This window comes from Penicillium canariense (assembly GCF_028826845.1).
Source record: "Penicillium canariense strain IBT 26290 chromosome Unknown utg000007l_segment0_segment0, whole genome shotgun sequence".
In the NCBI taxonomy this organism is placed as follows: Eukaryota; Fungi; Ascomycota; class Eurotiomycetes; order Eurotiales; family Aspergillaceae; genus Penicillium; species Penicillium canariense.
In genome coordinates, this window is record NW_026622734.1 from 1,396,282 (window position 1) to 1,408,615 (window position 12,334).

General features: G+C 54.1%; 4 protein-coding genes across 4 annotated transcripts; 2 read left to right on the forward strand and 2 right to left on the reverse strand.

Moving 5' to 3' along the window:
* Positions 1–353: 353 nt before the first annotated feature.
* On the forward strand, positions 354–1,609 carry N7482_009523 (MBL fold metallo-hydrolase; the record flags this gene model as incomplete). The annotated part of the gene is made up of 4 exons (XM_056691647.1): positions 354–581; positions 652–799; positions 886–1,251; positions 1,317–1,609. 4 exons carry the CDS (start codon positions 354–356, stop codon positions 1,607–1,609), a joined length of 1,035 nt encoding a protein of 344 aa, XP_056539353.1.
* Positions 1,610–4,324: 2,715 nt separating this feature from the next.
* N7482_009524 (uncharacterized protein) lies at positions 4,325–4,632 on the forward strand (the record flags this gene model as incomplete). Its single annotated transcript, XM_056691648.1, has 2 exons — positions 4,325–4,444; positions 4,495–4,632. 2 exons carry the CDS (start codon positions 4,325–4,327, stop codon positions 4,630–4,632), a joined length of 258 nt encoding a protein of 85 aa, XP_056539354.1.
* Positions 4,633–4,914: 282 nt separating this feature from the next.
* Positions 4,915–5,193, reverse strand: N7482_009525 (uncharacterized protein; the record flags this gene model as incomplete). Its single annotated transcript, XM_056691649.1, has 1 exon — positions 4,915–5,193. One exon carries the CDS (start codon positions 5,191–5,193, stop codon positions 4,915–4,917), a length of 279 nt encoding a protein of 92 aa, XP_056539355.1.
* Positions 5,194–9,057: 3,864 nt separating this feature from the next.
* N7482_009526 (uncharacterized protein) lies at positions 9,058–10,115 on the reverse strand (the record flags this gene model as incomplete). Its single annotated transcript, XM_056691650.1, has 4 exons — positions 9,058–9,451; positions 9,516–9,557; positions 9,628–9,768; positions 9,826–10,115. The coding sequence occupies 4 exons, from the start codon at positions 10,113–10,115 to the stop codon at positions 9,058–9,060; spliced, it is 867 nt and encodes a 288-aa protein (XP_056539356.1).
* Positions 10,116–12,334: the final 2,219 nt, after the last annotated feature.

A 12,334-nucleotide genomic window follows, 5' to 3' on the forward strand; every position in this document is an offset into this window, starting at 1 on the left:
GAGCTCCCTACCCCGAAATGATTTCCTGACTGTCATCTGTATATTATATTTGGCCAGCCCGGGGTCCATTCAGACATCTTGACTCACGTTGATAGGACAATTGACCGAACACTGCGATCTGGTGGGGGATTATCAGCACGAACCCTGCTACACACAAACAAGCCAGCACGCATCCCACATAAGCGGTCTTTCTGCCTCGCAGTCATTGCCATTCTCGAGAATCCCGTGCAGGGTGAGGATACCGGAATACGCGGCAATCTTTGGGACTGACGTATTTATACCCCCGCTAGCCCCAAGATCGGACAGCGCACGCCCCCCTATCTTCACATCTTCACCGCTTGACAACGTTCGCAATGGACACTCTTAATCTCCAAGAAGTGGACTCCCTTGAGGCCATCGTCATCATCGATAATGAACTGGATCCGCTGTCGCCGCCTGCACCTGATACCGTCCAGATTACAGGCAACCTGGGCACCATTGGGATGAACTCGACGCACAAACTCACCAATCGCGGCGGTGCATGCAAAGAGCTGCGGATGGAAGATATATGCTGCTCTGCACATGGTCTGTCAATCCTTGTGGTAAGATGAGGACCGGTCACTCTGTGCGTTTACAACGTCTGGCTCATACGTCGCCGGAGGTGCTCTATAGACTGCGACCAAAGGAGACAAGAAGCACGCCGTGCTCTTCGATGCGGGTCCTGAAGAAGATGCTTGGGAGAGGAACGTCAAGCGCCTGCGGCCGGATCTTGCATCTGTGGAGGTGATCCAACTATCGCACTGGCATCGAGACCACTCAGGTCGGTTCTCCTCCGAGACTAAGAAATGCCACGGCAACACCATCGTAACATGAAAAACACAGGCCAGGTATACTGACTGTATCCAGGCGGTCTCGTGCGAGCAATATGCATGATAAAGGACGCCAAACAGACTCAAGGCCACCCCAATAATCTGACGGTGGATTTGCATCCAGATCGACCGGTCTATCGAGGCATCGCCCTGCCTGAACATATCATATCTCTCGAAGCAGATCCTAGCTTTGAAGAGCTATCCAATGCTGGCGCTGTCGTGGACAAGTCAAGCGAGGCACACACGGTCCTCGACGACATGTTCCTGATCTCTGGAGAGATCCCGCGATTGACGCCGTACGAAACAGGACTCAAGAACGCAGTGCGATACGATCCAGAAGAAAATGATTGGTTCTCGGATGAAGTCATCGCCGACGAACGCTTCCTCGCTTGCAATCTCAAAGGTGGGCATCAGTTCCCATGCATATTCGTGGAGGTATCGAGGCATGGGTTTGCTCACTCCTCGTAGGAAAAGGGATAGTCGTCTTCACCGGCTGCAGCCACGCCGGTGTCGTCAACACCACGAAGAATGCTGTGGAACTCGTCGGCAAGGACGTGCCCCTCCACGCTGTGGTGGGCGGCTTTCACCTCGCTATGAGTGAAGACGCCCAGATCCAGAGCACCGTGGCCGATCTGAAACTCCTCGATCCCGCTGTGCTCATGCCCGGCCACTGTTCGGGCTGGCGGGCCAAGTTCGCCATCGAACAGTCCATGCCCGGCACACTGGTGCCCTGCACCGTCGGCATCAAAATTACCTTCTAGACTATCCATATCCGCGCAAGGGCAGCTGTCCCGCTCATACTGTATCTCTCGTTGATATGATCTGATCTGATCTTCAGATACGGTATGCATATCGGTAGTTCCTTGCAGTTCTTGCAGACTAGTGTCTCCACGTGGGCATCTAGGGTCTGTCAGGAAACAAAATATCGGGTGTTGCTCATGGCAACTTGTCATGCTAGCAAGGGATACACCGTGTCACGGGCCTGGGGTGCTCGGCTTACTTTGCTCTTTTTTATTGAATTCTCGTTTTTATGATATCATTGTTCTCCCTTGCTGCATTGCTCGCCCGCGTGATTGGGAGTATGTGGATAAGGAGCGTTGTGATTGTGAAGTCAAGATTGCCGTTTTGGGATGGGGAGGGATGGTAGGTTCGCGTTCCATCATGGTAGGGTTCTAGGTGCCTAGCACCTGGGGAAAAGAGGTTTGAAGCGATAGGGAATTTAGTTACTGAGACTTGAAACAGCTTCTGTGGGCATTCCAGTTCTGCTGGTGTTCAAAATCTGCGCGGGAGGGGAGAGGCATTGATATATATCCGTGTCGACAAGGATATATGAAGGAAGAATCTCACCAATTCCATGAATTCAGACTATACCTACCTAGCTGCTCAAACCCACTTCAAAGAAGACATCAGCACAGTCTACACTGTTGCTAGATATATATATATATATTCAGCTTTGACCTGAGGAGCACAATTATAGCTGATAATGGTTGCTTTTCGACCGTCCATTTTCATGAGGCTACCTTATGACAGCCTAGTAACAAGCAAGGCAGACCCTCAAGATACTATCAATTGCACGACTAATACCATCTATCGATCACATGGTTACATACAAGTTCATCTCATATTCTGCTCAGGCTTTTCTCAACATTTTTCTCGGAATACCATCTACATTGGAGTTGGCCGTAGACCAAACACCCCTCAAAGCCTATACAGGTAACTTATCCCGCTCGCACTAGAATCTCAGGCAGGTCTAGTGTCACCATCAATTTCAGTGGCTGGCTGGCAAATTTTCAATCTCACATCTGGGCATGGTACACAGCCAAGGCCCGAGTGCTGCACCTCCAGCCAGACGGGCAGTATCCGACGGCAGAAGCTAGACAACGCACACTGTCCTCTCCTTGGCGATGAGGATCAATACAGAGCAAAGGAAGGAGATCAACCCTCTGCGGAGTGCCGGTACCTACTGTACAACAAGCCTGAGTGAAGGCAGACGCATACCTGCGCCTACCTGCCACGTCCACGCCCAGTGCACCGCATGAGAGACACCAGTGTACAGCCTCCGCCAAGCGTCAATCACAGGACAACTATGTATCTGAACGTAGCCGTTACATCTTTCTCCTAGAATACAGTGGCAGTGCCCAGACGGAATTATCTGGGCAGTCCTTGCTGGCTATTATCGCGCTTGCTTGGCCTGCGCCCGCCTCTCCACTCCGCCCCACGGAGATCAGAGGAGGGATCCGAGTCTGTGCTCATGTAGCACATTGATCTCCTCTGGGGAAAGGGGGAAGAGCGAGGCACACTCGAGCCAGCGCGTCGAGAAGCGGATGCTCGCCAAGACGATAATGCGGGAGGGATGCACGGTGCATTCTTGGCGGGGATCTGTTCAGGGGGAGGGGTGAGAAGATATAGGGATACCGCATGAGTATGGGAAATACATCATTGTACTGTACATGGATTCATTGTACTGAATCTGGGTGACAATCAAGGGTTGAATGAGTCGGGGTGAAGTAACCGTACGTACGTAACTCACAACTTCGTGTCCGGCGCATGGCCAAGCAGATGCGAAGCAGATCCCCGACTAGGATCATCTCTCGGGGGCGGCATTGGCGCCAAGAGTGATTGCCCGGAGGGATTGGGGCGATTAAGGACGTGCGGACTTGAATGTTGGGACCTGGTGCCGCATTGCCACGCTGGCGATAAGTCGGACATGTGTAATTGGTTCTATATTGTCGATTCTTGTTTCAAGAATGCGTTTTGTATATTTATAGTTGGAGCCAAGGCACGTCACTGAGGACTGAGAACCACTTCAATGGCACTAGTGATAAAATCTGGCGTGTACCAAGAGGACCTCATCGATCAGCAGACTGCTTTTCAGATATAAACTCAATTATTGGCAACAAGCGATACCCAGTTTCGTCAAGCCAAGAGCTACGGTGGAACCGAAAATCAATATCAGCTTTGCATTGACCCCATAGTTAAGACACGATACATGCCGACTAAAGTTCAGGGATGTCTCAACATCGATCTAGTCTCAACATCCTACATCGTGACAATGCTCGGCATGAAGTCTAATACAATAATGCATTGCAGTTATGTCCTTGGATACTATCTATAGACTGAAACTATCCGGCGTACAACTTGCTAGGCAGCACGGCGATCCCCCTCGCCCCCAATAAACACATCCCTGTCTTGCTTGGCATAATCGGCAGCCTTCGAGCACACCGCCAAGACCCCAGAATACAGTACATCAGGCATACGGCAGAGAGTTCAAGAGACAATACTCGCCTCTACGGTGTGTATTTGTAAGTCCTGATCTGCGTCGGGCAATAGCAGAGCAGGATCCCCGGAGCAGCACAGCCTCTTCTACGGTAGCAGTAAGTCGGAGCCTACCAGGCAGAGCATAAGCTAGTCTCCCGCATCTCTCACAAAAGTGACTCAGACACAGCCCGTCGGCACCGCACTGTCACAAGCACACTATGGCCGTGCCCGAAGACCCGGGCTACATGAGATCGACGGGCATTCACGGAACACCGATGATCACATTACGGCGAGTTTCAGGCAGTCGGCGTCCGACTCAAGCCTGTCCCGCCGGTCAGGTATGTCCGGACAGTCTGTACTGTAGCCAAGCACGGTCATGCGATTACAGTGTACAGAGCGACAAGATGGAAATAACACCCGATTGAACGCCATCGCAATGCTCCTAAGACCGACGCACCGGATCGGCCAAATCGACGTCCTCAGACACGTCAAAGCACCTCCCACGCTTGATGTACGGAGTACATAGGTCGGCCTACCTACCTCCGAACATACGTCAGAGAGACCCGCCGATCATCGCGGCTCTGTTTTCCTTCATGGACAGACGCGACGATTTACTCCGTACAGAAGGTACCTGCATGGCACCATCTCCACTATACTACAGTACACTACTTACGGAGTAGAACTGTCCCTAATACGCAGGTCAAAAGGAAAGTGAACAGCGCACAGCACGAAACACCCCCCTAACCGCGTGGCCCAAACCGGACGAGAATAGTGTACCAGTTTCCCAGACGCGCCAATTTGCCCAGCTTTAATAGCGATGCGCGCTATGGAGCGCCTGTACTGAAAAGAGAGTTCGCTCCTTGCCCGTTGCGAGCATCGCGTCGAGGCCGTGTGGGGGCGTGCTCTTGCCCGTGTTGAATTCGCACAGCTGTTGGCCCGCGACCCCTCGTTCTCCTGTCGATCCAGGGCCGAAAAAGGGGGACGCTAGCATATGGCCCCGCGGTATGTTTTGCTTGTTATTGGGAGCTCCCAACGCCTCGACGTTATTTTGGCCTTTGCTGGGTTTCAGTGCCGAGTCCGACGTCATCATGGCCATGCCCCTGATTCTGCTGCTCCCATATGTCTGGGGGAATTTATTTCGTCATAGATTGTCGCTAAGGGGGTGGTTCTACTGTACACCATACGTAGGTACAATCCGTACTGCGCGTGGTGGTTGACAGACCGGTTCGCGGACCCTGCGGAACGGGCCATTTCCCACCTGTTTGAAACTGGACTTGCCTCCAGGTAAGCTGTCCCGTACCTGCCGTAGCTCCCGCGGCCGTAAGTAGCAACTACTGGTATGGGGATGCTTGCGTCTAGCGTGCTCCTGTCTCAGTACACCTCGAAGGGGACACTCGCCCCGTGGGAACTGCTGGGCGAGACACTCGGCATGGTTATCCACTGTACGCAAAGACTAAGGCGGCAATTGGGTTCGCGCATGATGTTTCCGTATAGAGAATGCGTAGGTTTATGTATTGTGGTAATTCTCTTGAGCATTTGTTGCTAATCGGGGCAAGATGTTTGATGCAGCCAAGATGTAAGTGTCATCCCTTCCTCTTGGTGAGGTTGCTCCAGTAGGTTTGACCCCCTACTAAACTCAGCAAAACCACCCAACTAAGCAGTATTCAAACCCCTTTACCTCGGCCCTACTAATTACTGTAGTAGTATTTCTGCCAGCAGAAACCTCCAATTTTCTATTCATCTCTAGTATACCACCCTTCTCTCATAATAAATTCCTGCACTCTATGTAGCATTGTAGCTGACAGCTTAGCAAATATTTCTATATGAATGTGTAAGAAGGCTATAGGTAGAAAGAAAACGCGTCAAAACATATAATGTTGTTGATATTATTGATCCTATCGTGCGTGTAGTTGTCTTAGGCGGTGTAGCTAAGGCGGTCAAATCAAGGGGTACTTTTGAATGAATACCTACAGTATGGAACAACACTGTAGTTGTAGGACGGCGAGTACGGGTACGAGAGCGAGAAACGCAGCTTCCAGCTTCTAACTTCCAGCTTCCTGGAAGAGTACGACTCCGTAGGGCTGATGGTGGCCAATGAATCTCCTCTTACTCACGCGAGCAGGTGCCAGCAAGTAAAAAAAATTTCAGTGGTCTGGTTCATTTAGCCGGTCCCTGAACCGGAAAAAATAATTGCCCACCGTAACGACACGCGACATGCGACAATGCAACAGTGCAACACACGACACACACCCAATCCGACACCAGGACAGGCCAGAATCCACGGTTCTAACCTGCCACCAAATCAAATTCCACCCAACACGGTGCTGCAACATGCAGCCAAAACCCGCATAGAGCCCGGTGCCGACTCCCGCGCTGCCGCGTCGCCCGAACTTGAGGGTCGGAATTCTGCCCGGTAAAGGCCGAGATTCCTCCTCACGGCCTCCATGGGCCCCCTATCTCCGCGCGCATTGGAAAATTTTCTGATCTGAGCCGAGGCAAGCCGGTGCGCCGATGGGGGATACTTCTGGGGCAATAGTGGCAAGGCCAAGCTAGATAGGTAAAGGGCGCGAACAGCTTAGACTGGAACTACTGGAAAAAGGCGCAAAAGCACAGACGGCCGATACCCGTGCGGGAGGTCCCCGTTTTCCGTTTCCGTTTCCCTCAGGTTGGGCTTGACTTTGACTTTTGACTGTGCGATGACGATGGTTGTCCGCGCAGGAGGTTGCTCGACGAGGAGCAGGAACTCGTTGCGTTTGGGTTGGTTCGCTGGGATAGCTAGCAGGGCTTTTACGCCCCGTTCCCCATTACCTGGCCCCCCTTGCCTGAATTTCACGAACGACCGCCCTGAATGGAGTCTGCTAATTGCCCCGTTTACTACGCCGTAGATGGTAATCACTCATGGACTACGGAGAATTGTGGACTCCATGATTAACCGATTCCGGATACATGGCACGCCAGCAGTCTTCGCAGGAACGATACAAATGAGCTGCAGAACAATCCTTGCTATGACGTGACACGGTCATACCACTTTAATCTCTCACCTTAATGTGTGTACATCGTACATCGTACATCTTCCTTTGTACAGTGGTCCACCGCCTCGGCGTCGGCCTCGCACTACGGTGTAGCCCGATTCGCCCACCAACCGCCGACCACGTTCATCCCCCATCTCCTTGCATCGTGCAGGGATGCCGTAATGGTCCCAACAATCCTCCTCCCACAGGCTGACTCCCAACACGGGGAAGTCCAGAGCTCAAACCTTAACACTTCCCTGCAGGCGCGGGAACCGCATAGAAACTTTCCTAGACCGGTAGGAATTGAAGGTAGAGACCTCTCCCCGGTGTCCATCTACAGTAGTGAGTAGTGAGCAGTGAGTCGAGAGGCTCCAGACCGTCAAGCGGACCTTTTGTTCTCCATGGGCAGGTGAACCTGGGGGAAAGTCTTGGGACGCTGGGATCGCTTGGCGAACCCGGTGTTGGGGGAACCGGGGGGGAAGATTGCTTGTTCGAGTAATGGGCTTGCTCTGTAGATTAGGATTTAGTAAGTGACTACAGTACGTACTACGTGTTTCTCGTATAGGAGGGGGATTATGCGCTTGCACAGTGCAGTATGCAGGTATGCAGGCCCGTCGAGTCGATCTGGTGTGGTCTTCAAGCCTTCCTGTCAATGGTCGCGCCTTTTCTGCGGCATATTCTCCTGGCGAGGAAAAAGAGCGAGAGGGCGAAAAACGCCCGTTAGGTTGTATGTGCCCGTCTGTCGCCACGATGAACAACATATCCCTATCGTGGCGTCCATATCAGACTTGGCCATCTGCACGGCGGCACGCCCATCAAAAATGCCTCATGATTCCCAAAGGGGAAGGGTCGGCAAGCCAAGCAGGCCTCGGACTGGAGGCCGACGGGGAGAGCTCGCGTCAGCCAAGCTACGATTTGGCAGGGCGATCGTCTGGTGGGGCGCCCCTTCACGATGCTCCTCTGGCCCACCGGTGAGGGTTTGATTCAGATGGGTCGGACCCATTCCTGACCGCAATTGGGGCGTCTGATTGCTGGGATCAGGGCACTTCCCCTTCCCGCTAACGTAGGTACACGGCTGCGCGGTGGAAGCCAAGAGCGATGGTGTCGACCCTAGTTCTTGGGGAAATACGGAGTACAGTGTCCGGAGTAGTGGCCAGCACCGCCAGACAGCTCGAGATGGTTTTCGGGGGGGCTAATAGGGGGCGCTGGTGGGTTTTCGGCGGTAATTGAGGTCAATTGACTTTGCCGACTGATGGGGTCAGCTCTATTGAAGCTTTTGTCGCTAGCCTGGTGGTGGATAATGTCCAAGCTGTACTCCGTACTGTGCGCGCAAGCAGCTGCCCTTCGCTGTGCCTGTTTCTCCCGGCGCGAAACGGGAACCACGGCAGATGCGAGCTGAGTCAGCACTCCTATTGCCTGGTGATTGGCCAATGGGCCATCCTCCGCTCTTCGCCCGAACGGGCATTTGCTTCCTTTCCGTTCGGTCGTGACAGAACACTAGTCAGCGGTAAGTTACAGTTTGGGGGTATTTGGTATTTTATCGAGCCTCTTTGGGAAGCACATCCAGCACGGGCATAGTCGCACCCTTTGCGGTACGACGGCTACTAACCAACTCAGCGCAGCAGCGCGCGGCGAAAACGGCGCGATAAGCGGCCCATGACGTGAGAGTTTCACTTCTTATCTCGAGCACGTCCCTCACCCAATTTGAGGCAGGATGCTCGACGGAAGCCAGAGGAACAGAGACGTGGATGCCGATTCCCGAGTCCACCGAGCCGGCCACCGCCAAATCACAACGCGCCGGAGGACCAGGAAAAAGTTAAGCCTCCTGCAGCTCACCCATGGAACTGCCCCCGAGGAGAAGGCTTCTAGAAAACCTCGAGAACAACCGAGCTCTGGTACTTGCGTGCACGCACAGCAGCTTGGCTCCACCAGGCCCAGTCCTAGGGCACATTCGGCGCCGGTGAACTGACGGAAAGGACGGAGTCGCGAACAGTGGGCAAAGCGCCGCAGAGCCCCCACGGAGTCCTGGAGTCCCCACTGGGGGATGAGCGGCCTCCAGGCTGCTCGGGCCGTGAGTGGTAATATCGCGACCACTCGACCGAGTCACCAGTGAGGCTACGGGTCTTCTCGTTTGGTCTTTGGTCGCGGGTGGCAACGGGTCTCCAACCAGGACTGTATAGGGCACGGCAGGGCACTGGCCCTACTGGGCCAGTGATGGGATTTTGTCGTGTCAAACTCGGCGTGGCAACCCACCACCCCCAAGCCCAGTTCGGGCCCGGCAGGCGTCGCCCGTCCATTCCGTCCACTCGCGGTGCAGACGGTCTTGGGAGGCGTCTGGAGGAGGTTAAAACTTTGAGGCATTTTCATTCTGGTGCATGTTGCCCGTGCTGGATGTTACCCGTGCTGGCGGGGTGGCTTGCCGGTTTTCCCCAGCCCAGCGCTACACATCACATCACACATCACGGTCGACATCAGCGGCGCGATCGCCCCAAGGGCTGAATGACACCAACCCTCCAACCTTGGCGCTCTGTCCTCTCATCTTGGTCGGAATGTCCCTGCTTGGGGGGTCCTTCCACGTGAGGGGTGACGGCACGGATCGGACAGGATATAGGTCCCACGGAGCGGTGGGAGGGCCGTCGCTATCGCCGCCGCTGAGGCGTAAAGAACGAGGCCGAGATATTTCCTTCCGCCGTGTTCCTAAACCTTACAGTTGAATCGTAACCGTCTCCTCCCGTAGGAAGATCCCCCCCCCTCTTCGTCCCGATCGGGGTCTCACAGGGCTGTTCGGCTGTTCTGATCCCTGGCACGCTTCGCGCCACGGTCGCATTGTTCCCTCCTCCGCACGATATATATCCGCCCGGTACTGGAAAGAGACTTTGTCGCATTCGCCGCAGATCGCAATAACACCAATCAGATTATATGCCACGATAAGTAAACTTCTAATATACTCCCAACACGTCCGTCCTGCCGTGTGGAACCGCGTCCACAGTCGTCTCATGGGTCGGGCGCGTGGGGTACGCCTCGAGATTCATTTTCTGCATCCACTCGTAGGGTTTTTCTTTCAACGACTGCCAATTGGCACAATGACATTATGTACACAATAGGGTTATTGTGTCTAGGGTACAGAGCATGTACCGCACAAATTTAGGATTACCCTCTGAACTCCGTATATTTTGCGTTGCTTTCGTGACGATTAGCTACTGAAGATAGAACCGCCAGCTCCCAGGAGCTCGCTCCCCACTTCCGTGGTGCACCTCGGGGTATCCACGATGCGGAGGGCCCGCGTTGCCTTCACCGCAAAATGTCTTATTTGCAGACCCAAGGGCATAATGAGACACTCTTGAGACCAAATTCCCTAACCATTCATCACTCAGTATTCCCCACAGCGTACAAAAGGAGTCCGCTCTCACGACGAGATCGGAAACTGGTCGTAGCGCTTCCCGCTCCCCCTTCTTTGTATATCCCCTACGATAAAATGCTCGAATGATTGGCTGACGTGGGCAGCGATAGCCCGCGTATAACGGCGAGCATCCCCCGGAAATGATCGCAACTCAATTGAGAAAATACCTCGCACGGGGCCGCCGGGGGCCGAAGCGCGGGAGACTACCACGCCTACTGACGCAGTACGGGCAGGAAATGCCCCTACTACGGTCGGTAGGGCTCTTCCCGCGTTGACTAGTCTCTGGTCTCGCCCAGCCGCATTTGATTTGGCCCACATTTCTAGGAGCTACTGTAAACTAGCTACCTCGTCTCGCATCTGTCACTGGAAGAGGGAGATTAAGGATGGGGGTTTGGGGATTCTTATTGGGTTTGGGATTGGGTTTGGGGCGGGGGGAGGGGGCGGGTGTGTTCCCGAAACGGGATGGCACTGGGTCCTAGGGATACTGGAATAGATTGGAGGATGGATTGAATTGCTTGCGTCGGCACCGAGTAGTGCTGTATGTCTATCATATCCATTGCTTGGCCTGTAGGGATTTGGGAGTTAGGGCTAGGAGGGGGGTCGTCCGCTGTTCGAGGTGAGTATACAGATTCCTGGTAGCAGGGAGATGACAGATAACAGGGAGCTGGTCTCCCACGGTCTGGACTGCTCGCTGGGTTTCCCTCATTTTTGGCGTCGGGTGAACGCGCCCCTTTCGCGGTTTCAATTATTGATCGAGTGGCCACAATTGGCTCCATTGCTGGCATGGCACGTCAGCCGCGGAAAGCGCCGGGGCATGCCAACTCGGGTAGCCCGAGCGATCGACGTACGTACGACGACTGTCTGCAGTAGTTGATGGTGATGGGAGGGGATGCTTTCATTGGGTGTTTCTACACGAAAGCGAGAGGGTATATACGGAGTATATACATCGACCGTGGATGGCCGAAACTCTCAGGCAGGACGTACGGAGTAGGTTGTAGTGATGGGCTCCGGAAGCCGTTGACGACGTCTACTTGATCCTACCTGCCTGTTGACTCCTTTCCCTCGCTTGGCGGCTCGTGCACAATGCCTATCTGACTCGAGGTCGGGAACAAACCCGGGGTGCATGGGTGTGTTCGTCCAGGATACCTGTTGCTAGTGGCGTGGTTTTGAGTTGAGCTGGCCATGCGGGATCGGTGGACGGGCCAATCGTCGCGCATGCAGGATGGCAGGAAGCTTGAGGAGCGATCGAACGTTCCCCATGCCTGCATTCGAGGATCCCGCGCTGTCTGGGGGTATTTCGGGGGCTAGTCTGGAGGAGACAAGAGGTACACTGTAAAATGTATACCACGGATTCCTTGCACGAGGGAGAGGTCGAGCGGGGATAAGTCCCTGCTGGCCGGTTTGGCTGGTCATACAGCGCGTCCGGCGATCGGCATGAGTTGGAAGAGAGAGTTCGTTTGCGTGTTGTACACTGGGGGCACTTCTATTCTGGCATCTCCGGACCACGGGGACCGTGACTTCGCGATATGTCCCAGCCACTTTCCTTTCTGTTCTTCGGAAGTATGCCAACACCTCGGCCAACTTCCATCACCTCAAGATGACCATCTCAAATAGGAGCTGGGGCCGATTATCCGTGTATCACGATGGTGTCACAAATCACCAGCCGACCATGCCCCGGTCTACCTTGCCAGATAGCCAACTAGCCAGCTTAGTCCCTCTAGTATGGCACGGCCAGCCCCAACCGGAAAGGGCCATGGGCAGTCGGATCCTGAGGGCGACAAATAGACTAGCACGCAGAAAGCGAGCCAGTTGCTGCC